General features: G+C 36.0%; 1 protein-coding gene across 1 annotated transcript in view; it reads right to left on the bottom strand.

The window, feature by feature from the left end:
* The window catches only part of ASXL3 (ASXL transcriptional regulator 3), a 129,155-nt gene that overhangs the window by 95,937 nt on the left and 6,642 nt on the right, over positions 1-26,576 (bottom strand). The window contains exons 2-3 of the mRNA XM_087439117.1: positions 15,263-15,371; positions 13,909-14,017 (exon numbers count right to left, since the gene is read on the bottom strand). Coding sequence (XP_087295243.1) covers positions 13,909-14,017; positions 15,263-15,340 — 187 coding nt within the window. The 5' untranslated portion in view covers positions 15,341-15,371. The remainder of the gene's footprint in view (positions 1-13,908; positions 14,018-15,262; positions 15,372-26,576) is intronic.

The raw sequence follows: 26,576 nt of genomic DNA, 5'->3' as shown, positions 1-26,576 counted from the left end.
AGTGATTGACCTAGGAAACACTATGGTCAAAGGAGCAAAAGGATTTGCCCACAGATATAGTGAGACAAGTCACTGAATTAAAGATCAGATGACTTTTTTCTATTTGATACATTATGACATTTTTCCTTAAAACAGTCTGAATGTTCCAGGTAAGAAACATGTTATAATACTGCTTGCATAAACTATGGCTCCTAGGCTTCTCTCCTTGAAACGATCAGGAGAGTAATTTGTAACACTTCACCAAAGCTTGCTTATCAAAAAATATTAGAAATAATCATCAGTTTATATTGTAAAGATAAATTTATTTTTACACTGATTACACAGATGGCCTTTTCAGTGTTCTGAAGTCTCTATGAAGTATGACAAACTGGGGAGGTGAGAGGAAGGTGGCAGACAGGATATATGATCCCACTGAACAGACTTAAATGGATGTAATGTAAGCCAAGCCAGAAGTAAAGTGTGCATTACCAAATATGTTTTATTACTTTCACATTCTTAGAGTAGTATTTCCACCTAGAGAAATGGAAACTTACTGGTTCAAAAGGATAACCAAATGCAGTACATGGATTTTAGGGAATTTATGGAAAACATGAAAATGCTTCTGCCTACTGGACATCTAAACAAATTTACCAATTTTCTTAGGAAAAGCTTTCATTCATAAGTGCTTCGAAGGTAAACTTCAACGCAGTAGGCTCAAAAAACAACAAATGCTGAATCAGTGACCATGTAATTAAAGCCTTATCTCCCTTATATTTTCTGACTGCTACAATAAGCAGTACACAATCAGCTGTCCTTCCTGAGGATAACAGATATCTATCTAACTTACAACTTGTTCTATTTTTCTCTGACGTAGGAAACCATAGGGTATCGTGATACTTATTTCAGTATCAGCAAATACACTGTACAGTTTGGTTTAAATTCACTACTGCACCATGTTAACAGTGATCCACATTTATTTACATATAGTGTTACTAAAAGATTCTGCTCAATTTAAAGCCCAGAAATTCAGTAAAACTGAAACAGCATCAAAGAATACTACAAAGTTTTTTCTCAAGATGATTCATTTTCCTTTCACTCAATTCGATTTGCTTTATCTTACATTCCATCCTAGACCCAAGTGAAGCATCATGAGAATTCCTTTACTACACAGTCATCTTTCTCCCCAATTGCTCTTTCTGGAACTTAGTCCTATTTCTCTGAGTCAAACCATTTTTCCCTAGTTATTTATTTCTGTTAAAATAATTATAGACTCTTAAAGAAAGCAAACGTAATAGAAAACAAAATCTATAGGTGAGTGTTCCTTTCAGTTAAAAAAACCTTATTTTTAAGGAAAAAAAAATCAAAGAAGAAAAAAATGGGTGGGGCACAATGTAATGCATCCCTAGGCTCCAATAGTGTGTGTGTGTGTGTGTGTGTGTGTGTGGTGTGTGTGTGCTGACAAATATAGACCCTAAACCTGGGCATGTGAGCGACTTGATTCATTCTCTTGCCATGTATAAGATGAGGCTGACTGAACCCCAAAACACCCACTGAGTAATTGGATTGTGCAGGTTCATGGCAGATTCATATTCTGAAACAATACATGGCTTTCACTTTTACTTATTCTTGCAGCTTTTTAAATAACAGATGTGATAAATAAATAATACAAGGCTTATTTTAAACAGTTGCCTGAATGTTTATCTAAAGGGACTGAGTTTGGCCTCTGAAATATAAGCCAAAGAAAAATTAATGTTAAAGAAAGGACCAGGGGAAATTCCCTGTATATGAAATTACAACAGGAGCCAGGAAACTGAAGAATTAGGACAGATGTTTTATCCAATAAATATCAAACACTGACATGCAGCTTAGAAAGTGATATCTTCTTGGCATTCAGAACAGAATGCGAGATTTTTTTTTTTCCTAACTGTGCACTAGCACCATCACAAAATGAATGCCAGGATTTTATACCTCAAAACCCCACAAGACTGCCTGCCCTTTCACAGGTGGACAAATTGAAAATGAGGAAATATTTTTAAAAAGCTATAGAAATATTATTTCTGTCTACATTTTGCCTGCCTTAACTAAAACATAGTTAAAAGCTAATCTGCTAGTTTTAAATTCAAACTGTTGATGGGATTCTCAGTATTTGCTGCTCACCCACCTCTACTCTCACTCACACTCAGATTCCCAAACCCCTCCTCCAAAATATTCTACTTAGAAGGCTTGGGAGCAAAGAGAGATGGAGGATGATAGGTAATCATGAAACAGCCTTGAAGGCTAGAGACACTGGTGACTGTGTCCCAGCAACACTGGATTTCAGCCTCTTTTCTCAGAGTCTCCAACTGTCCCTCTCTCTCCTCTTTTTCATTCACCATTCCACTTGAAAATGCGACGGAGGTAGAAAATATGGGTGAGAGCTCATATTTTTCAAGTTGAGTGCTAGAGAGAAGGTATGGGTGCTATTTCCCCCAATCCTATTACTAATCCAGTGACAGATGTATAAGAGGGCTTTGACCCTTCACCCAAGACACAAAGAAGGGAGAAATCAGAATGCAATCTTGACTGTCTCTACTTTTACTTCTCACTTCTTGGTCATCTCCTCAACTCCCACCCTCTCTGTTCCAGCCCATTGAGATCCTGTGGTATTTCCTGACACGCACACTTGCTGTATTTGGTGTATTTGTTCTGACTGTCCCTCTTCCAAGTACCCTTCTCCACCTCCCTGCTGAGCAGACTCATCCTGACAGACCAAACTTGAACAGCTTCCCGCAAAGCTTCCCCGACTGTCCCAGCCCGAGGTAGACTTACTCTGCCCCTACCCATGTTTCCTTGGAACTTGCAGTACGAATTCATGACAGCCCTCGAAACACTGGACCCCCGCCCCCCCCCCCCCCCCCCCCCCCCCCCCGGTTAAGCAACTCAGGGACTTACTTATGTGCAAAGATAGGCATAGAGCAGTTGATCTCTAAATGTTTATTAAACTAAATCGTCAAATTTGATTTTCATTAAATTTATCTAAAGTATCTGTTTTTAAAGCTAACTTCCAATTACTATTTTTAATAAGAATTCATGGAAGAGTAGGTCAGCAAAGCATAGTTTTTCACTATGGAAAAGCGTACATAAAAGGTGAATTTTTTTATTTGAAAACAGAGCCTTAATAAAAATTTTTTTTTAATTATCCTGAAGTCAATTAGGGAAAATATGAAAAGCAAACCACAAAACGCCCTACGTAAGCCAGTGGGAAGTCGCATGACCTGCCACTAAATGTAGATAAATTTCCTTCACTGTCCTTATTCAATGCTTTATTTTAAGAGGAAAGTCACAGTTTGGAGGTTTTGCAGAGTGAAATAAAAATAAATATAATTTAAAAGTCAAAATTAGAAATCACAATGCTTACTTGAAACGGCAGGAGCTGTGTGGGGGCAGAACCACAAAACAGACCAGAATCTGGGCATAACACAGTCACTGCAACAAAGACATTAATTGCTCTATGTGCCATCAAACCACACAACAAGCAACAGGCCATCTGAGGTCACGTGCTCAAATGTCTCATCAAGGCAGGGAGAGGAGCATCCCTTGATCAATTTCATTTCTATCAGTTCTCCCTACAACCACTCTCTTTCAATTTTCTGAACAATTAAACTAGATGCTCTCAAACCAAAACAGTTTTCAATAGAAATGATCCTGACATACTCTATAGGCTTAATACTGTGTTTATAAATAAAAAGTTTAAGTCAAAGAGCACACAGTACATTAGGAATAACACGGTGGCAAACTGTTAGAATTCAACCACATTTTAAAAGAGGCCTGAGTCTTAGAGGAGCTTATTTATTTATTAATCATTCATCTAATGGCAAAACTTTTATTGAGCACCTTCATGCCAAGCACTGTATAAGATGCAGGGGGAAAACAGTGAATAAGATGCCAGACCTGAATTTGAGACCACAGGTTTTTTAAAAAATATATTTTTTCAAAGAACAATGACATGGAACTATTAACTCAACCTGAGGAAAACCAAGTCTATGAAAACCTAGCAGCAATAACTAAAATTTGCTTTGAAAGACCAATAAGCAGATAATTCAAAAATATCCCCAGATGGCAAATGATCAAAAAAGCCTATGTTTGGATTGTAACATGTTTTATGTATCATACTTACATTTGAAATTGTGCATATCAGATATTCTGGATGTATACAGCAACAAAATACATGCCAAAATCTGCTCAAAATGACATAATGATGACCAGCCAAACCAATTTGACCTCAACTAAATCTTTCCTGGACTCCATTTCTTTCAGAGAAAAGATAATTCCTTAATCCTTTTTGGATCCAGACTAAGGAGAACTGCCCTCTCTCAAAGCATTCCTTATTCCAAGATTGGTATAGGTATCTGGATTTAAACAATTTCCCTTGTTGCATTAAAAGAAAACATTCAAAGGGTACAAGATGCCAAGAAAGGCCAGCATTTAAATAGAGAGATACCAGCAATAAAATAATGGAAATAGCAATTTTCCCCTAAGAAACTTTTAAGGGAGAAAGTGTCTAAATATTATAAGTATTGATACTTGATAGTATTTAGAATATTGTCTGTGAATAAAATATACCTACCTAATATAACTGAAATTTTTACTATATTTTATAGCCTACTTCATTAACCCAATGTAGCCCTCTTCTTATTCAGAAGAGGTTTGCAGAAAAGAGAGCAAAATAAACTAAGAGGAATGGTGAATCAGATGATAATTATACCAGCAACGTATATCGACAAGAACATGCTCCTACAAGATGTAATCACACCAGACACCTTAATGATTTCAGCGGCTGATAACATATGCTCCAAATGATACTCATGTGATATTACAAAACTGGATATACCACAATTTCATTGCAATGTTCACAAATGGTTCACAAACACTTTGGTTTACACTGGACAGGACACTGAAGCTCCAAAGGTAACTAGGAGGAACATTTACACACTGAAAGTATAGCTATAGGAATCTCTCTTACAAGCACTCAGGTTATCACCAGAGCAATTTAGTTATACTAATGTCTCTGGATATCCATAAATATATCCCTTTAACCTCAGACAAGCATAGAGAAACTCAAACCAGAAATAGGAATATTTAATAGCAAAAGCCTATCCTATAGGTACCAGCTTTTAACCACCTAACCCCCTCCTACTATCGAAACAATGCAGATTCTACTCTCAGAATTGTGGAGAGTAATAACACAATAAGCTGCTTGTGTTGGGGGAAAACATTAGACACTATTTCTTTTATACCACATAACACCTGTGATCCTCTACACTGCATCAGGTTCCTGAAACCTCTACACAGAAATATAGCAATCCACCTAGAAAAACGAGAAATAGAAAAAAGTAGGCAAGAAGAATATCATTAAAAGCTTGGTACAGGTCAAGGATAAGTGCTTCACTCAGCTACTAATTACTTTATACTTCAATATATAAAAGATAACTCCAGTGTAGAATAAACGGAGTTAGATAAGGTATTCAGGTGGTTAACTGTTTAGAGAAAAAAAGAGAGAATGGATTATCTGGCATCAATGAAAAAAGTACTTAATTTTCTTAAGAGCATGAGTGCTTTGTTCCTATATACCAATCACAAACTATATAAATCAAACAGGAATTTGGCTAGTTAAGATGAGTAATTGGGGGAATACCTTTAATTTGGGTTTTATTTGAGAGGGAGTTTGTTTTTGTTATGAGATCATACTCTCTTTCCAATCTTTATCTCTGTATTATGAAATATTTCTCTCATAGTACAAGAAAAGAGGGAGAAAGTACACTTAAATGGGTCACTTTATCTGCACTTAAAAAGAAAACTTTCTTTTCCTCTATGACTCTGGGCTGTTAAAATTGACCAAAATCCATTTACACAAGAACAAAGTTCACAGTTCAAGGGGAACTATGTAAGAAAAAGAGGTCCTTTATGGGTAAAAGAAATGGAAAATGATATCTATAAGTAATGTTTGAAAGAGCTGGGATAAGTCATTTGGAGACATTAAGACAAAGGGGGTGGTATCTCGATGGTGCCCAGCTGTTCTCCATCAGCGGCGAGAAAAAAAGAGAAAATGAGTTTAATTAAAAGCACAAAAGATTTCGGCATAAGGAAAAAATTGACTATAAAGGTTATCAAAAACACAGAGACAAATATACAGTAGACTGTGAGATTTCTATTTCTCTGGAGATTTACTACCAGAATAATGTCTAATTGAATCGACTGTTTTAAGTAAAATGCTGGCATGAGGGAGGATCCAGGCCTGCATGAACTTTTGAAGTCCCTCATACTTCTCATGAACTATGAAAGCTGTGGGCTGGGATGAAAGAGGGGAGAATAAGAAAGAGTGGGCAGAGGAAGTTTTATATCCTGCCAATGGTCATTTCTGACTGTGAAGAGTGTTCTTTTTCCTCTGTATTTTCTTCCATGTGTAACTAAAACAACATAATTTTCACATACTTAAGTTTCTCTAGGCCACCAATGTAGAACAGGTGTCTCCATGAGCTTAACGAAGCTGTTAACGAAAATGCAGATGTTGGATAAAAGACAAATTAGCTTAAACTAAGAAAATCAGGAAACCTGGTACAGTCACTGAAAGCATTTCCTTCGCCCATCTACAAGGTTCCTAGGAACGGCTGTCAGGTAGAAATTGATCATGAACACAAAGATGAAGGCACACACACAGTGGAAAGTCACACTGGAGCAGTCACAGACAAGCTACGAAAAACTTCCAGGAAAACAAGACCAATAACACCACAAGGAAAGAGACACCAAATAGGTTGGCAACATCTTCCAAAGTGACTCAAAATACTCCCTTCACAACTCCACAGTCCCCTCATTTTCCTTTCCCCTACCCTGGTATAAAATTGCCCCTGATAAACTGTCGGTATGACTACTCCCCAAGGGAGCCTAGACCTTCATTAATACACTTCTCCCTTCTTCCAGGAAGCTCCTCATCTGTATGTAATTGATGTCTCAACAGAGATCCTATCCACACACTTCAGGCCATCTTAAAGCACTTTTCACTCTTGAAAAAAGATCCCTCAAACTGTGGCCTCTGGGCCAACAAAAACAGAGCGAGAAATGAATAATGTTTCATTAAGTTAACACAATTCTGCCAAAAATCATACAATCAGAAACCCACTTATAAAACTGGCCATAAAGAATAATGAAAAAGTACCATATAAAATTCTTCGAATGTTGGAATCATTATTTACCCTGGGATCTAAGGACTAAAACATAGGATACATGTTCTCTATAATTTTTTTCCCCTAAATAGAGACTTTTAAAATACTAATTCCCCCACTAGAGTGCTGCTTCCTCCCTGAAAGCCATTACAGTTAATAACAAGCAGAACCTTTTTTGATCTCTGTGGATGAAAATTGTACATTCTCCAGTTCCCTCATTTTAAAAAATCAAATAGGATGGTTGCTTTTTATTTTAAACATAAAATATATTAGGGCCACAAAAAGAGAAACTCATTTTTTTCTTGTTAATAACAATTTATAAATAGAAGGTGAAGAGGGTGAAGACTATCTACTGACGGTAGCATTTCATATAAAATATGTATGGATTCTGCAGCCAGCAATGCACTCTAAGCCAACTTAATACATGTGAGCAAAATCATGATATACCAATGTATTATGTTCAGAAAACAACTCAGACGCAAACACACCCATAAATCTCTGACTAAAATAGCCCATAAAATTCAAAATATTTTCTTTGGATGACATAGATCTATACTTATATTGGCATAAATGGTCATGGGTTGTCAACAAAGATATATCAGGTAATCCGCCTAAATCACTCTTCGATCTCTAGAGCTAAGCTTGTAAAATTCGAAGAGTTTACTTTCTCGAATCTACATGTCTAATTCTTATTAACTTGAGAAACTATTTAGGAGTCAAAGAAACATACCGCATAATTATAGTTTTGTGTCTTGTAAATTCTATAATCAATAGTATACCACTTCTCCCACATTGTAAAATTTTTCAACAAAACTTTAAAACAAAACATCTTGCAAAGCATCTCCCATTTAAAAAGAATCTATTTTGCTGGCCAACTGATTGCAAGAAGAGGACTATAGCATTATTATTATTATCTTAACTCTGTGGTAATAGAATCACTACTGGAATCAAGGTGCTAAGATTTCTTTTATTATCAGTTTTTGTAAAGTGCTTTCTTTTCAAATACTTCTCTGCTTACCCTCTTTAATGGTGCAGCAAATGTCAATTAATCCTTGTTAATTTGAAATAACTCGATGGTAGCAGAGATTTATTCTTTGGATTGCCACGAGGGTATCTTACCAATTGATCACTATTATTCACCTCAATACTTCCCACTCTTTCATCCCAAAGGAGGAATGGAAGAGGAGGAGGGGAACAAAGATTTAGGGAAAAAAAACAGATGATGGGACCCTCCTCTTCACCTCCTCCTCTCCCCTTGCCCTTTCTCCCATGTCCACACATCCCCACACATCCTCACCTTCTCTCTCTGATTATATTTTCAAAGTGTATTTGTACAGCTGTAAGAAGTGTGAAAATTATATCCATTCTAACTTCTGGTTCAAATATGTATTAGAAACAGAGTAAGCAAGGAAATCACCTAAGCCAGTTCAGTTTCATGGAATTTATTACTCATTTGTAAGAAATCATGTGGTATCCCACTCCTTCATTTGAATAAACCAGGGGTTCCTCTTTGTCAGATTCTCAAGTTTATAATTAGAATGGATTTGGACAAATGTTGGAAAGGCAAACTGCATCAATGACTCCTGGCTAATAGTGTTCCCCATAATTTCAGGGAGAGTATCAGAGAGGTGAGAACCTGGCTTTTGGTGTCACCCACATCTACCTGGGCTTGCCACTTGGATGAGACATTTAACCTCTCTAAGTTTGTTTCCTTACCAGTAAAAAAAATAAAAATAAAAAAATAGAAAAATAACAGAGCCTAGGAAGATTGTCTCACAGGAATGTTGTGAGGAATAAAACAATATACTTGTAAACGGGTCACAAAGGCTGGGAGCTGTAAGCACGAAATATATTTTCAATATCTAGGTTTGAAAATGTACCCTAAGGCTACGTGAATGGGCTATACGCAGAAGTATACGGTATTTACATGAATAGGAAATATACTCATCCTACAAGAAGCAATTGTGGTTGGCAATAAGATGCAAAAGTGGGCAAGTCAAGGAATACTCAAGGAAATAAGCTATTTACTATTCTTTCAGTGATTCCCCAAAGCAATTTTCCTAATGCAACTTCAAAGGAGAGGCCAGGAAATCTAGTCTTGATCACATTAGCTGGAGATGTGTGGGTATGTGTTATTTTGTGAAGTACTTATTCACATTTCAAATTAGGGGAGTTTGCTTATCCCTGTTTTGGTTTAATTATGGCTGACTGCTCTCACCCTTCCGCCACCCCTTCCCAGCCATTAAAACCTTCCCACTGTTTCCTCTGAAATTCAGGATTAGTCATTAGCAAAATCTCCCATAACCTCTACCCTTTCTCTGAACACTCCCTTCACATCTTGATCTACAAAACCTGGCTCTCTCCTATGGACACTACTTCCCTTCGAACACTTTTAGGTAGTAGCCCTTTTCTTTCCCTCATATCTTGTACCACTGGGCCTGGAAATGGGAGAAGTGACCTCTATTCTCCCTCCCTGTTCCTTAGATGCCTCCAACGTATTTCATGTCATCAGACTATAGTACCAATTATTCCTCCTTACTCTACTTATTTACCAACTCCTGGGTTACCCCTCTCCATTTATTGAAGATTTTAGCTCCTAAGTGTCATACCTTTCAATGTTAGTTCTATCATAATTATCTGTTTCAATATCCACATAGATGAATCTTTAATATTTTACGTCAGGACCACCACCATCTTTTACAACATCTTTGTGCAAATAAGAAATGGCAACAATTCCTCCAGGTAGAACCCTGCTCCATCTCATCACACTAAGCTGATGGAGGGCTGCTGAATTTCATCACTGATGGCTGCCTCAGCCAGGCCTCTTAGAAGAGTGAACACACTGCATAATCATTCATGACAGCCTTAAACCTAGCCTCCTTCTTTCCTGTCACCACAAGCATACATTCCATAATACTACCCTAAACTCAGTTTCATGCATTCCACTCTCACGTTACCTATCCTTCTAACTCATTTCCTCTAGAACACCAAATCAAACAATCCTTGCACCCCAAGGAGACTTCCTCCTTCACACCACCCCTCACACAATCATGTCTTCACTCACTTCCACAACCAGCTTAAATTCCATGGAGATTGATCTTGACTCCATTTCATGCACCCTCAACTCCCTTGTCCCCCTCTTGCTTCATCATTCACACCTGGCAAAATCCTAACTCTGGTCAAATCCAACTCTGTACTCACTCCGAACTTATAAACTGGTCATGAACACGACTGGAGAAAAATGTACAACCAAGCTGACTGGTCTCATTAAATTCAGGATTAGCAATCTTAACAGTTTCTTAATCCTGTCAGATTCTAGACAAACATTTTATATCTTCTCCTTAAATCTACAAAACTACCTCCCCTATCCTCACCCTCAGCTGATGAATTTGTTTCCTATTTCAGAGAAAAATGAAGCAATAAGAAGCAAACTTTCACAAGCCCTTCCCACATGTACTCACCTACCTTCATTTCTATCCAAATACCCTGACTTTTCCTACTGCTTCCTAGAGCACCTGTCTATATACTACTAAGGCCAATCTCTTCATCTGTTTAATAGATCCCATTCCCTCTCATCTAATCAAGTACATGACAACAGGACATCCTCCTCATTATCAAATTCTTCACCTCAACTGGATTTTTCCCATCAGTATATAATTATTCTAATATTATCTCTCATATTTTAAAAAACCGTTCACTTGATTCCATTTTCCCTTCTAGCCATTTTCTTATTTCACTCCTTCCCTTTACCTTAACAAGCCTTAAAAGAATTGTCTACACTTGGGGTCTCCAATTTCTGTCCTCTCATTCTCTTTTTCTTTTTTTCTTCCTCTTTTTTTTTGTGTGAGGAAGATTAGCCCTGAGCTAACATCTGTTGCCAATCCTCCTCTTTTTGCTGAGGAAGATTGGCCCTGGGCTAACACCTGAGCCCATCTTCCTCTACTTTATATGGGACGCCACCACAGGATGGCTTGACAAGCGGTGCGTTGGTCCACGCCCAGGATCCAAAACTGTGAACCCTGGGCCGCCAAAGCAGAGCGCACAAACTTAACCACTGCGCCACTGGGCTGGCCCCCTGTCCTCCCATTCACTTGAACTCGCTCCAGTCAGACTTATGGTCTCACCATTCAACAAAAATTATCATTGTCAAAGTTCATCAATAACCTTACAAAGCTAAATGCAATGGTTATTTCTTAGTCTTCATTATAAGTTGACATATCAAAAGGATTTGACACGTTTGAGTCACTTTCTCCCCAGAAACACTTCCTCCACTTGGTTTCCAGGACAGACAACACCTTCTCCTGTCCATCTATCCTCAGTCTCACTTGCTGGTTCCTATAATCTCTCCAACCTCTTACAATTCAGGCAGTCCTAAGCCCAGTTTTTGGGCCTCTTCTATTTACCTTCGGTTCCTTGGCTTTCTCATCCAGTTTCTTGTCTTTAAATATCACCTGCAAACTGACCACTTCCAACTGTATATCTCTAGCAAGTTCTTTCCCATGAATTTAAGACAGGTAAGTCCAATTATTTAACATAACCATCTGGATGTTGAGAATGGATCTCACACTTAATATGTCCAAAACTAAGCTCCCGCCCCAAATTGATTCTCTTGCAGATTTTCCACCTAAGTTAAAGACAATGCTACTCTTCTATTTGCTCACACTCAAACTTTGCAGTCCTCTCCAACTCCCTTCTTTATTTCAAAACCACACTAATTTCAGCAGGTCCTATTGGCTCTACCTTCATGTATATCCAGAATCCAATCACTTTTCACCACATCCACGTGTCTTCAACTCACCATCGCCTCTTATCTAGGCCGTGGCAATAGCTTTCTAACTGGCCTCCCTGTTTTTGTCCTTGTCTCCCTATATATATTTCTTGTACTTAGTGATCCTGCTAAAATCTAAATGAGATCATTGTCCCTCTAGCTCAAAATCCTACAATGGTTTAACATCTCACTCAAAACAAAAGCCAGTATCAAGGCACTATACAACCCGGCCCCATAACTTCTCTGACTTCCTGTCTTACCATACTCTCTCCCTTGTTGACTCTGGCTTCCAACTACACTGGCCTCTTGATCTTTCTAGAACATTCCAGGCACTCTCTTGCCTCAAGGCCTTTGTAATTGCTACCGCTTCTACCTATAACTCTCTCCCATTAAATACCTGCTCCCTCACTCTCCTTGGGTCTTTTTTTCAAATGTATCCCTCTCTCCCACTCTTATCTTCTTATTTATTTTGCCCCATATCACTTGTCAGCACTGAATAAGCTATAAATTTTACATATTTATTTTGTTTATTGTCTGTCTCTCTACCAACGTAAGATCCATGAGAGGTCCCTTTTTGTTCTTGTTTTCACCACTGTAACTGCAATCTCGAGAACAGCACTTGGCACATAGTAGAAGCCCAATAGATGCGTGACAGAGAGAGAGTATGCAAGTGCTCATCCAAGCAGGCAGTACAAGAGGAATGACTCAGTAAGATTCCCCTTCATCCTACTGAAGGAGAAGAGTTTGCCCCACTCACCAGCCCTTCTAGAAAGCCAGAAATTGCCGTGCATCTCTGCCTTGTTCTCTCTCTAACCACCAGGACTTGCCAAAGGTCACAGTAATACCTCAACATTGGTGAGGAGTTGACTTGAGTTTTCAAAACATATGGGAAAAGGGACATCAAATTAAATGAAAGTTGGTGAAAAAAGAAAAAAGAAGTCTACAAAGCTGACTTCAGCCGTTTTACTAAGACAAGAATCTGTGTTTCCTACGTTAATTCACAACCTCTGCTGTAGATCAGATAGGGGCTGAAGGAGAGTCAGTCTCAAGGGGACTATCAGAAAGCACACCAGCTTAAAGGGCAGGAGTGTCCAGTCAGAATACAAAGGGACTCCTCTGGCCATTAATAAAATGAATGGCTTTGGGCTATTACTGAAATACGATATTTCTGCAAGGATCCTTTAAGGTTTGTTTGCTTAAAGATAATTTACTGATTTCTATGAGTCCACGGACAGAGACTTTACTGACATAGTCTTCCTCCCCAATCATGATCTGGGTCACTTGTGGGACCAGTGGGTAGCGTGGAAAAAAATATAGCAGTTTTTGTGGAACAAATATTTGCCAAAACCACAGTATAAAAATTACATACACCAACAGGATCATAATGCAAATGTCTTGAGAAAGATAAAAATGAATTAACATGGTTAGAATTCAGAGGTGAAAAATGTCCCCCCTTGAATTCTGGAAGGGTCACTCACTTTTCAAAAGTGTCACAAGAATGTAACTTATTTGACCCTTGTTTCACTGTGAAGAATGTTAACACTAAGCTTAATTTACTAAGGGCAAACCAAGGAACAAAGCTATCATAAAAGTACTTGTGATCACAGGAAAAATCAGCACAATCAGAAATAAAACATTAGCATTCTCAGTCCTCACGTGAGAATAAAAGCACTAGACATCCCCAGTAACCCTCTCACCTTACAGGAGAAACATACTGATAAAACTCAAGAATGTTATTCAGGGAAATCCATACTGTTAAAAAAACGGAAAGCAAAGAACTATACACTTTTTGTAGGTTCTAACTTTTTGAATCAAAATGATTTGATGATAAACCTAAGTAAGTGGTAAAAAACTTAGAAGAAAATTATATCTACAATGGTAGGGAATTCAATTAGTGAATTATTGGAATTCTACATAACTTTTAAGAGAAGAGGGTTTATATCTTGAAATTTACACACTTACCTCCATTTCCTTCTCCATTGGCATTGGCCTCCGCCATTTCTGCGCCATCTAATTCAGACTCACAGCCTAAATCCAATGTTCCATCAGCTGGGCATGACGACTCCTCTTTCTATATTATTTTTAAAAATGATGATTTATGGAGATGTATTAGTAACTGGAAAACATTCAAAATACTTTCAGTCCTAAAGTATTATCACAGTTACTTGTGATTTGGAATTTCAATACTGATTTACTTTTTAATGTAAAATCACTCTTTGAAAGAAAAAAAAAAACTGGGAAAAGCACATTGCCACAACTGATTTTTTGGATAACCTTTTAAAATATAAACAAAAACAAAGTTTGCTTTTGACATATGTTGTTTCCACGTTTTTCAATTCTACATTCTTCCTTATGTTAGGAAATTGCTTAACAACTCAGAATTTTAATCAGTGAATTAAACACCCAAGTAGCTACAGAAAGCAACTGACTAATACAAGTCCTTTTGGTTAACCTGTGTTATTTTCTGAAACACACACAGTGACAAGAGCTTGATGCTCAGTAGCTGAGAAAGAACCCCAGCTTCTTTGCCGGGTATAACTTTTAGCGTTAAAAAAAAATCTTCTCAGAGGAAATTAATGAACTTTGAATGTAATTCATCATTTATTAAAGCGGCGACTTCTTTTCAATTAAAAAGAAATAATACACTGATTTTACTTGTTCCAAGTTACACAACCATTTGTAGATCACCAGCTTTTGTCTTCTGGAATTTTGCATGTTAGATGGCATTTCCCATTCCAGACGGGAATGGAAATTAAACTAAAATAATTAAGACTCAGTTCTCTGAAGTTTGTTATTTCTCTATTCTTCTCATATAACAAGATTGTATTATTAGTAAAACTTCCTTGAGATCACTGTTTGTTTTAAAATTGAATAACTGATTTAAATCACAAGTTTCCAAGGAGAGTGGATAAATTTCTTATTTTTATACAAGACAGAAAGGAATACAGGTGTGAAGCCTGTATCAACTGATGGTCATTAAATCAAATAGTTTATGGCAACTGTGTTCATCTTAAGCTCTTGGCTGATGATCCATGGCACTCCTCCATGTAAATTTTTAAGAATCAAGAATTTTAAGGAAGCCACAACTATTTTCCATTACCATATGTTAGAGAAAAACCACAAATATGCTTTCCTTAAAGAAAAATGTCATTGTTTATTCTTAATATGAAATCACTTTTAAGACATCTGAAAACATTTAAAAGGCATAGGGGTCACTCTTCTACCCTTCATCCAAATCTAATTTTGTTTACCTTCACATGTCTGAAAAAATGCATGACACATAGTAATAACAGACATAATATGCAGAACAACTTACTTTGAGAGCATAGAGGCCTGACTTTCCAGGGATTTTGAAGAATGTTCCATCCCCTATTCGGGTGTTAGTGTGAAGCATTGCATTCAGACAGGCTAATGGAGAAGTTCCACTAGAAAATAAAAGTGCGCAAAAATGAAGCAGTCGGAGGCAGTTTCTGTAAGCAAAACTGTTCTCTGAGTCTCTTAAAAAAAAAAAAAAAAAAAGACCCTCTTGCATGCCTTTTTAAAATATCCTCCCAACCCCGAAAACATCTACATTACAATAACAGGCCAGTCCAGTTTCGCCAAAGTTAATCAGATGCATCTGTCTTGTAGGCTTCAGGCAAAAAGTCTCCTGAATTGAAATTATGCTTTTATTCATAAAGCAACCAATACTGTATTTCAAAGAAACCAAAGCCCAAACGTTTATGTGGTATTATTTTACAAATAACACCATGAAGCCTCAGCTTTTAAATATTACAGACAACTTGATGGTTGCACTTGAATGATCAAATAAACCAAGTTCAAGGACAGCTCCATCCCATAGGTTGAAAGGCAACAAAAGAATAATAAGAAACCAGGGAGGAACTGATTTGAAATTACAAGTCTTTAAGTTACTCACAGTATTGCATTTCTCACAAGGCCAAATAAAAATCTCTATCGATGTTTATATCTCTGATACAGCTTCTACAATGACACCCTTTGCTCAGATTTGTCAAATAAAAAATATGTGTTTGGGAATTCTGCCCAGCTAATAATTATGTTCTGTAGTAAAGACGCAAGTGACTGAATTATGAAATCAACAGATTTTTTTTAAAGAAATCAAACAGCATTAAACTAATGATTAAAAATATCAAAGCACATATGTACAAACATTATTGAAATGTACTCACACACTTAGAAAGATGTTTACGAAATGTATAATATGGATGTATGTCCTGGGGTAGACTTTAGAACATTTTTTGTGTTTTGTTTGCAAACTGATATTTTTGCAGACTAGACTTTACAGCTAGAATTATTACTTTCATTTAGTTATATTTCCATATACATTTTACTTCCTAATATGCTAAACGATCGATCAACATTTGGTTGAACCAATATTGATTAGAAGCCCTACTCCACCCCATTCACCTCTTAGAGGTTCTAGGTATTTAATCCAAAATATTCCAGGACAAGAGAATCTTGTCTTTAAGCTTTCAAAGTTTGAATTTCTGTGACAGAAACATGATTTTATGTTACTAAATTAAAAGTTTTCTAAAAACCAAAATTATCAAACCTCTTACTATGAAAACTCACCAGTAAAATGAAAAAGCCAAATTTGCTGAGTTGCCACAACACACTTAATAGCAAGTCAGCATATATAGACATCACGGTTATAAAGGTTTATAAGTATTACAATAATAAAAACACTCTTTATTATTTTAGGAAGCAACTTCTCTGTGCCAACACGTCAATATGATTCCATTGGGTTTGGCAGGAAGTAAGAGCCCTAATACAAATTTGGTCATAGAACAATGCAGTCAGAACACTAAAGTACACATGGTAATAATGCTGTGTGTTTATGTAATATCTTTCCTCATGAGGCTTGTACCAGCTTACAGACTTCATTTCACTATTTTTCCTCACAAAAGATTTTTTGCTCATATTTAAAGTGGGCCAGGCATACCTTATAAAGTAAAATATATTCATCTCCCCAGAAATATCTGTCCATGAATAAATTCCAGATAAATAATGCTATGCATGTTATACTGAACACTGCAAAATATATATTTTTATCATTATTCTCTTCAGACAAAAGCACAGACAATTTGAAGCTGGGAATTATTATGCCAGATTTGTGGCATTTTAATTTAGTGAAACTGTCAGAAACACAGGCTTTCTGTAGGGACTTGGCAAGAAGATGTTAACACTACAAGTGAAATAGAATACATAAAAATGAAACCATGTAGACTTTAAAAAATGTAACTTAATAAAATTGTCCACCTAACATCAAACATCACACATTTTCTTGCTCTTTATTCCTAACGTTCTAATACACACAATTCCAAGAACTCAGAATTAGAATATTAATACAGATTTAAAGATAACTAAAAAACACTGAACGAATATAATTTAACATCACTGTAATTTACATTTTCTTTCCAAGGTACAGTAAATGAAAGATAATTGTAGAAGATAAATGGACTATTAAATAGGGGTTTAATGCATGCTTGCTACAAACATAAGTGATAAGCTTTATTGTTTTAGAAATAATGAGCTCTGTTGAGTATGAATACGTTATTAAATTATACTTTTTATTAACTCAAACTCAATATTTACCATGGAAATATTTTAAAATATGTAATTCACAATCTCATGACAATATATCTCCAAAAGTCTCAATGCCTAATGTAATTTTCACATATCGTTCCCAAAACAAACATAAAATTTGTTTATTTCAAAAATATACAACATTTGCATTTCAGAAGAATTAGAAAATATTTTGCAATCAAATGCAAATTTTGCAACTCAAATCACTGGCTGATTAGTCACTTAGTTTTAAGCATATCACTTGCATTCCTTTACAGAAAAAAACTAATTATATGGTCCATTTTATTTAAAAACAATAAAACATTAGCATCAAAAGAGTTAAATGCTTATTAAAAGATAACTGTTTCATCCAATGCAGAATATACATAGGAAAATGCATCTTAAAAATCTTTCATACCGTTTACTTATTGCTATTATTTTCAACAATTCCACAAAGTCTAGAAAATTTGGACTGCTTCTTGTGAAGAAATGAATGTCTTAATTAACTGCTATTCAACAGGAATAAATAAAAGTTTTATTTATATATTTTATTACTTTTATATTAAAAAAAATGGAACTAGCAAGCATGGCTTGGCCTGTTTTAAGGAAGAGATATATATATATAAAATACAATGATTAACTGTGAGTATGAAAGAAGATGAGGCAAGTAGGTGCTAAAAGTCCATATTCTCAAATAGTGTGAACACCGTCTATGTAACGTTTCTTATTTTTAATTAATTAAAAAAAATTTTGTGCACACAATGCCAGAGTTAATCACCTCAGTCAGAATTTAAAAGTTAAAAATTCTGTAACAGAATATGTATATGTGTATATGTATATGTGAAATAATAAAACATCAATGTTTTAACAGAAAAAAATCTCTAAAATTTCAAAAGTTACTTACTTTCTAAAAAGATGAATTGGAAGAATCATGATATCCCGATTTATAAAAAGAAAAAAGGAAGGAAGAAAAGAAAGTTAGTTTTCCAACTTAAAATGCAATTCTGCATCTTACCATTTCAATAAATAGGAAAATGTACAAGAAACACACCAAACTCTCAGATTTGGCTGCTAGTGGGAAGGAAAAAACTGATGGGCTGGGGTAAAAGGTGACTTCTCCTTTCTTTCCTAATATTTCTATGTTTTCCTTTTGTTCACATTGCACACGTATGTCCATGTTACGAATATTAATTAGAAATAAATAACAGGACAATATTTGGCCCCAATTCTTTTCTTTCTGCCATTCCCTATAATCGGGCCCTTTCCTATACACCTGCCAGGGTAGATATACAACTTATTCTACTTGTTTGTTTTTGTCCCTAGACTGCAGGGTTGTGGAACCCTTCTGGTTTGTTTTCATTTCCCACAACCCCTGAAGCAGAACAGGGGTGGAATTTGGAGGCAGGGGAGCAGGCATAATTTAAACTGTCTAGACATCAAAGAAGCCCCAGAGATGCTTTGCAGAGTTCCAGTGCTGTGTGAACTACAGAAAAACCATTGCTTTATCACATCAAATTGCTGACAGAACACATAAAATTTTACCAGGAGTGCACACTTAGTGAAGGGAATGGATGACCTATTTTAATAATTTTAAAAACCAGAAAGAATACCTGGAGAATGCAATGGGAACAACATTTACAGACATGACAAATAAAATACCATAACTGTGGTCCTCTGTTCCTTTATATATAAAACAATAATGCTTTATAAGACAATATTTAAGTAATCCAAATCTTAAACTACTTTATTTTACTAAGTATCTCTTAAGAAAAATTTCAGATGAAAGCTATCTCCTGAAAACATTTTTAAATCTCATTTTTCAAATATGAGAACATCAAAAAATTAATCCTAAACAATGTAAGTCTAAATATTCAACAAATTCAAGAAGCAATTATTAAGCAGCATTATTAGACAGTTATTGTGCTAAGTGCTACTAATATAAATTAACAGAAACAATTTATGTTCACTCTCCTTTCAAACAAATTAATAATAGCTCCTTTCAAGTATTTCCAGTGTTGATAGCTTAGAGAAAATAATATAAAGGATATATTTTTAAGAGGAAATTATGTGGGCCTCTGGGGTACAGGTAATGTTTTAGTTCTTGATACAGGATCTTTGTGTTCACTATGTGAAAATTAAATTGTTTACTTAGGATTTGTGCGTTTAACTCTATACATGTTACATTTTACAAGAAAAGTTTTTAAAATGTTAAAAATGAATAAAGCACCCTTGGACTTATCTATATATTTACATATTTAATGGGCATGTCCCTACTAACGGAGAGAAATAAACCATTTCTACCAGTGAACGTGGATGACTCCTGAACACACCTAGGCACACTGTACATCAGTTGATAAATCAGTAACCCAGACGATTAAAAGCTACCCTAGAAAGTCAAGGCCAAACTAACTTCTTACTCTTGAGAAATATTACTGCTAGTGTGGAACTCCCTAAAATGACTAAAAATAAAAGCTTAAAAGCTAGAGTCCTTCACATATGTTATCTGAACAATTCCAGCACATAAAATGTTAGCCAAAAAATGATCTACAGCAACCCTGAAATTCGATTTTGAAGGCAAGAACAGTGTCCCAAACTTCATAGTCCCTCTAAAACGATCACTAATGAAATTTTTAATGAGCACTAACATATGAGAAATAACAAAGATTAGAGCTCAAAAAATATATAAATAAGAACCAATTAACTCAAGAAATGGGTCATATTTAAAAGGAAGATATTTTGCATATTTCTATATGAAGAACATCTACACGCTTTTTAATATTCAGCACATACTCTAATGTAAAATTAGAAATGTAGTCCCAGTACTCTTTTATGAGGTGGGGATATTGAGGCAAGAAATAATTACCAAGTGACATATGTTCTGCAATTTAATTCTTAAATTTAGAGAAGCAATTTCAGACTCCAAACCTAAACATATGTCTCTGATTGGCTTGAACAATATAAAAAGATATTCTTCTTGGAATATAAACAGACATTTGAACTTAGACCTTTTATCCACTTTATAGACACTACCCAACTACCACTAGATAGACTTTGGTGATGCACACAGCCATATTCATTAAAGTGACCTTTTGTTTCAGGAGACAAGAATTCCAAAACATTAACAGAAGGACAAAAGTTTGCTTAGTATTATTTCAGAACAGGATCTATAAGGAAATTAAGAAATAGTCCTATAAAGGTGTAAATCAAAGCATACGGCCTAAATTATAATTTTTAAAGACCTCCAACTAAAATATGAGGTGAGGTGGTTATCTTTGATTATAGACGTCGACTAAAGAACAGGCCACATATTTAGCTAGATATTGGCAATTTTTTCTCTACAACTATGCATGTCACGACATGCCATGTTACCACTGCTATATGAGGAAAGGCAACAAAGTTCAATGAATAAGGCTGGCCTCTGGAGCCAGTCAGCCTGAGTTCAACTGAGGCTGGACAATTTATTGTGTGACTCTGGACTTCATCTCTCTGGGTCTCAGGTTCCTCAACTACAAAATGAGAATGACAAAAACCATGATTTCATAGGGGACTATTCTGAAGATTTAATGAGCTAAAATACGTAAAACACTTAGAACTGTGTGGCATATTGTAAGTGTTCAAAAATTGTGAGCTATTACTATTATTCATACTACTACTACTCAAAGTAGCCAACATCTAGAGGTACAAAGGGAAAGAAATTAAATACTTCATCGCTTGTTTAAAGAATTGGTTTAGGTAAGATTTTGTCTAACTTAACTTTCGTTTCATTAGCAAAAATAAGTGAAAACATGAGAGTGCACACACTTCTATAGCCTTTCACATGTGAATAATATTGAAAGTAACTTATTCAGTAAAGATAGAGGGAAAAAAATGATAACAACAAATATCTATTATTATGGTTACCATTTATTGAGCATCTCTAATGTGACTGGGCTTTCACAACTATTATCTATATTCCTTACTGCCACCACAAGAGGTAAGTAAGCATGATGCCCAGCTTTGCAGATGTGGCTGAGGCTCAGAAGCTAACAATCTTACTGAAATCAAATAGCCAAGTGATATGGCTGAAATCCAAATTCTACTCTGATTCCAAAGCTCTTTCCACTATCCCACATTCTCCCCCTATAGATTTGCCTCCTCTACTTAATTAACCTTGGATAGTGAAAAAGAATATTTAGCACTTGAAGGAAACACAAAGAAAAGCCAGATGCTGGTAAATGGTAAGGTGGTTGGCTCCATCTTCATTCAATACCGCCTATAACAAAGACTCCCTCCGGGTGGATTTCAAGTATTATACAGAACTAGGTTGCAGAAGATAACATTGTTGGTTATCTTGCCTAGATAGTGCTACCTATAAACACTAAGGAAGAAAGAAGTTGGAGAGGATATGACAGAGAATTCAGATCCATAATTTCAGTGCTTCTTTGTAGAATTGAATCATTAAAGAATAACACAATCCATTAACTGAACAAACAGTTATTGAGTATATTATATATGTCAAATTGATCTTGAAACAAATTCTCTGACAGTGCTTTGCACAGAACAGAAATGCAGGCTGAGCTGAATCGAATTCTCTGAATACATACGAAATGACAAGGGATTCAAGAAAAAGGAGCCTTGAGGCATGTTGCACAACAAGAGGAAAACCATTTGGAATTTAAATGTTATCCTTAGTTTATTCCAAGGAGATTATTGAGATGTGATCATGTGCAGATTTCTTAAGTCACCAATTCCAATGCAGAGGCAGCCAACTAATAGCCATTGGTGGCTCTTCAGACCTTTATACTCTTTCCCCATCATTGCAATCAAAAAGAGAATATTTTCAATTAGGCCAAAAAATATATCTTCCAAAATAAAATAGTGAATTTCATATATTAAAGAACAGACATTGTAATTATATTTGAAACAATAAGTTAGTTTCATACAAAAATGTAAATTTCTATATTCCACTTGTAGCTTCTCATAATCTCCCATCTTGTTAGCAATGGCTAATACTGCAGCATTTCTGAATGCATTCCATGGGATATTAGCCCCAAGTGATGCCCCCCAAAATCTGTCAAACGAGTTTTGGAGAGGCAGCATGCTGCATTCTCTTCCTGCAAACTCACCACATACATTAACAATATATACTAACGTCTCTGAAAAATCCTTCTTAACTCAAGAAACGCTTCACTCAGTGTTTCCTAAAGCATATATAATTAAAAAATACCCCCCACTTAATATTTAGCAACATCCCCTATTACATATAGTATGCCAATAAACATACTTGGGGAAACGCTGTACTATATTTATGATTAGGATTATTGGGAAAAACTACCTAGCAGTCATAATCCCAGGAATGTTTAATTTTATTAGCCAAATGCTTAAAAAATTATTTTAAAGGTATACAAAATAGTTCCTCTGTGAGAAAATAATGCAGCATGATGATTATTTTTCCCAGTGTAAATTTATAAAATTGAAAAACATATCCAAAAATTTTAAATAGCATTGAAAAATTTACAAATAGTATCCACACATAATTAAAAATACCATATATTTGCAATATTATATTATTCAACATAAAAATCATCTTACTCATCCCTCCCAGTGGAGATCTCCCTCCTGATTCTCTATTTCTCTCACTCAGTGATGGGTACTATCCTCCTCCTCATCGCTTGGAGTGAAGCATTTCTCAGACTATTCACATTTTTCTGCCTCAACAAAGTTCATCTTTCAATTTACATTTTTACTTTCTTAAGTCGTAATTCAAACAATCTTGACATCACAAGAGGACGGTTCTACAGCCCTCTAACCCTACACCCTGCCTTCAACAGCTCCCCACTCCAATGCAGCCTACCCACTGGTGCCAGAGCAATTTTCCTATTTAAAAAAACCAAAAGAATAAACAGAAAACACTGCCCAGACTCCTCAGGCCATGCCATATACTGGATTTTATTTATGTATATACTTTTTAAATCTGTCGTTTTCACTGCCCACTAAAGGAAGCACGAACTCCTCTGGCTGGCATTAGGGGCCTCTACAATACACTTGGCACCCACCTCATCTTCATATGCTCCAACACTCAGATTACTCTCCCATTCAGACTACTCTTCTATAATCCAATCCAACTCAGTAAATCTTATTCCTCCACGGTTTTCCATCTCTCTGTTTTGATTCATATGAAACCCTCTGCTTGGAATTGCATCCCACTCCTTGCTCCATCTACCACCCAAAATAAAATTTTTAACTAGCACCCGCATGGTGAAGCCTTTTGTGATCCTAGAGCCATTTCCTCTCCTGTACTACAATCTCAACACTTTGCACATCCCTCACGGTTTCTTTTCATCAAAACTGTCTACACTTCTAACTTTCCTGCCCTTACTACTCCCAGCAAGTTTGGGAACTCCATAAGGGATAGACACACATTTATTTATCTGTATCATCTGACAAGCAATCCCAATTACCCAAAAGGTGTTTGGTGAGGTGAATTTATCACTGCTATAAAAGTTGTTATAATCATGGATTTGTGGACATAAAGCGCCTGCAATGAAGATAATCTATATTCTATTTAAACTCTTGACTTCAATCATGTGTGTCAAATACCCTACACCCACACAGGCTACAGTGGCCATCTTGTATTTGCATGCTCTGCATTCCTTTCTAAGGGACTTTCCCTTCCTCAGCAATGCAATTCCAGTTGAATCATCAATGAAATGATCCTGGTTTTCCCACCAGGAAGGCCAGCAGATTAAACTATCTGGTCAAATGGCGGGAATCGGAGCATCTTTGGGGGAACTGATATAGAAATAAAAGGAAAGAGCAGACATTACTTTCAGTAGGAACACAAAGTATAAAGGTATGAAAAAGATTAGCTGGTGCCTACCTCTGCCTCCACAAGGACAGAGCCTGCTGAAAACAAAGCTAACCAGAGGAAGGCGGAGCAAAACTGGACAGAAAAGAGGGGGGAAAAAGAGGATACCACGTGAACTCCCACATTATCTAGTTATGTTGAAGATCAACCTATTGGATGTCTAAGTTAAACAAGCCAATAAATCCCCTGCTTAGTTTATTCTGACACGACTAATAGAGAGGCTAAGTGACTAACATAACCTGACCTCATTTTTCTAGGCCTCAACTTCCTCATCTGTAAAATGATGAGCTTAAAATAGGTATGCTTTAAAGCCCCATTAATCCCTTTCTGGTTAAGGTTTTAAGAGCAATTAATAATGGTTTGACTATTGGCTGGTTCATTCCAGCCATGCTGCCTGCCTTCATCTTCAACACCCTTTGTTCTCCTCTCTTCCCACTCGTTTGTCAAGGTCCCTTTGCCTTCACCTCTTACAGACTTCTACAGACTTCTAACTACCTCTCCAATCCATAAAGATCATCTCTGAACCTCTGTAGGCATGAAACAGACTGTCCTATGATTGTAACATTTAGTTCTAGGCAGTCTAACACCACATTGCTCGATGGCTCCTTAGCAAGCGATTTTGTTAGGCTTCTGTGTGTTCCCTCATAGGCCTCTGCCAGACTTGGATGCTCAGAAAACATTGAGGGGCTGTGATAAGCTAACACTCACAATTCACAGAGTAGAACAAAATTTGAAGCTTGGCAATATCAAATTTTGGTTTAGGATGTCCAGATATAGAAACTATGATATACTCTAGTGAGAATATAAATTGACAGAATCAATTTGGAAAGACATCTGGCAATATCTAGTGGAAAAAAAAAAACAAGCATGCATGCTCTACAGATCAGCAATTCTACTTTTTGGTATAGGAAAACACACACATTCACAAAGAGACATTGTTTTAGGAAAAAAAAACTATCAACAAACTAAATGTTCAGCAACAGGTTACAGCTATAGACATAGATATACCTTTACATATTCATAGTAAAACTATAACATTCTGAACTACAATAGTAAACAGTAAATCTACAATACTGATTGCCTCTGAAAAGGAAATCAAAGGAACTCCAGCTTTTTCTGCTAGACTTTATTTAAAAGAAATCCGAAGCAACTATGACAACGTGTCCATAATTGTAGATTCCAGCTGGTGGTTGTTGGTCTGCTGTATTTTCAAAATTTTTCACAACAAACAAACAAAAAAGATGGTTGATGATTTTGTCCTTTTACCCACAATTTGGCTTCTCTCTAATTCTATCAGATTTTCCCCTTGATTCAACTTATGTTAATGTTTAAACATTTTTATGCAAATAAACAAATACATGGAAATTATATGGAAAGTACAAAGGTACATCATTATACACAGTTAAAAGTAATAAATCCCTCTCAACTTTCCCCAATCGCCCCACTGCTTCAGAAGTAATGACTACTAAAGATCTATCATGTTTTCTTAGAGTTTTTCCTATTTGCATTCATATATATGCATATATTCAACTCTACGGTTTGATATTTTAAATTTATTTTCAACACAAATGAGAGCATTTAGTGCATACTGGTAGGTACATGCTTTTTTACTTAATAACATGACTGGGAGATTTTCCTACAGAATAGTTTTTGCTCTTAATATTCTATAGAATATTGAATGTTCTTAATACCCATATAATGCTCTTAATATCCTATAGAGTAGATATGTTGTATCACAATTTTTTAACTATTTCCTTATTATTTAACACTTAGTTTGCATCTTATTTTACCTACTAAAATAGTGCTGCAGGAAGGAATCTGGTATATACTTCTCCTTATATATATATGCTATAGAATGAATATTTGTGTTCCCCCCAAAATTCATAGATGGTATTTGGAGGTGGGGCCTTTGGGAGGTGATTAGGTCATGAGGATGGACCCCTCATGAATGAGATTGGTTTCCTCATAAAAAAGACCCTAGAGAGCTCTCTCATCCATTCCCATGTGAGGAGTCAACATGAAGTTGGACATCTGTGAACCAGAAAGTGGACCCTCACCAGACTCCAAATCTACAGGTGCCTTGATCTTGGATTCTGCAGCCTCCAAAAGTGTGAGAAACAAATTTCTGTTGTTTATGGGCCACCCAGTCTTTGGTATTTTGTTATAGCAACCCAAACAGACTAGGACAACATATACAATT

The sequence above is a fragment of the Ceratotherium simum genome, chromosome 14 (genome assembly GCF_057802395.1).
Source record: "Ceratotherium simum simum isolate JZ-2026a chromosome 14, ASM5780239v1, whole genome shotgun sequence".
NCBI classification, from domain to species: Eukaryota; Metazoa; Chordata; class Mammalia; order Perissodactyla; family Rhinocerotidae; genus Ceratotherium; species Ceratotherium simum.
This window is presented reverse-complemented; position numbering and strand designations above follow the sequence as displayed.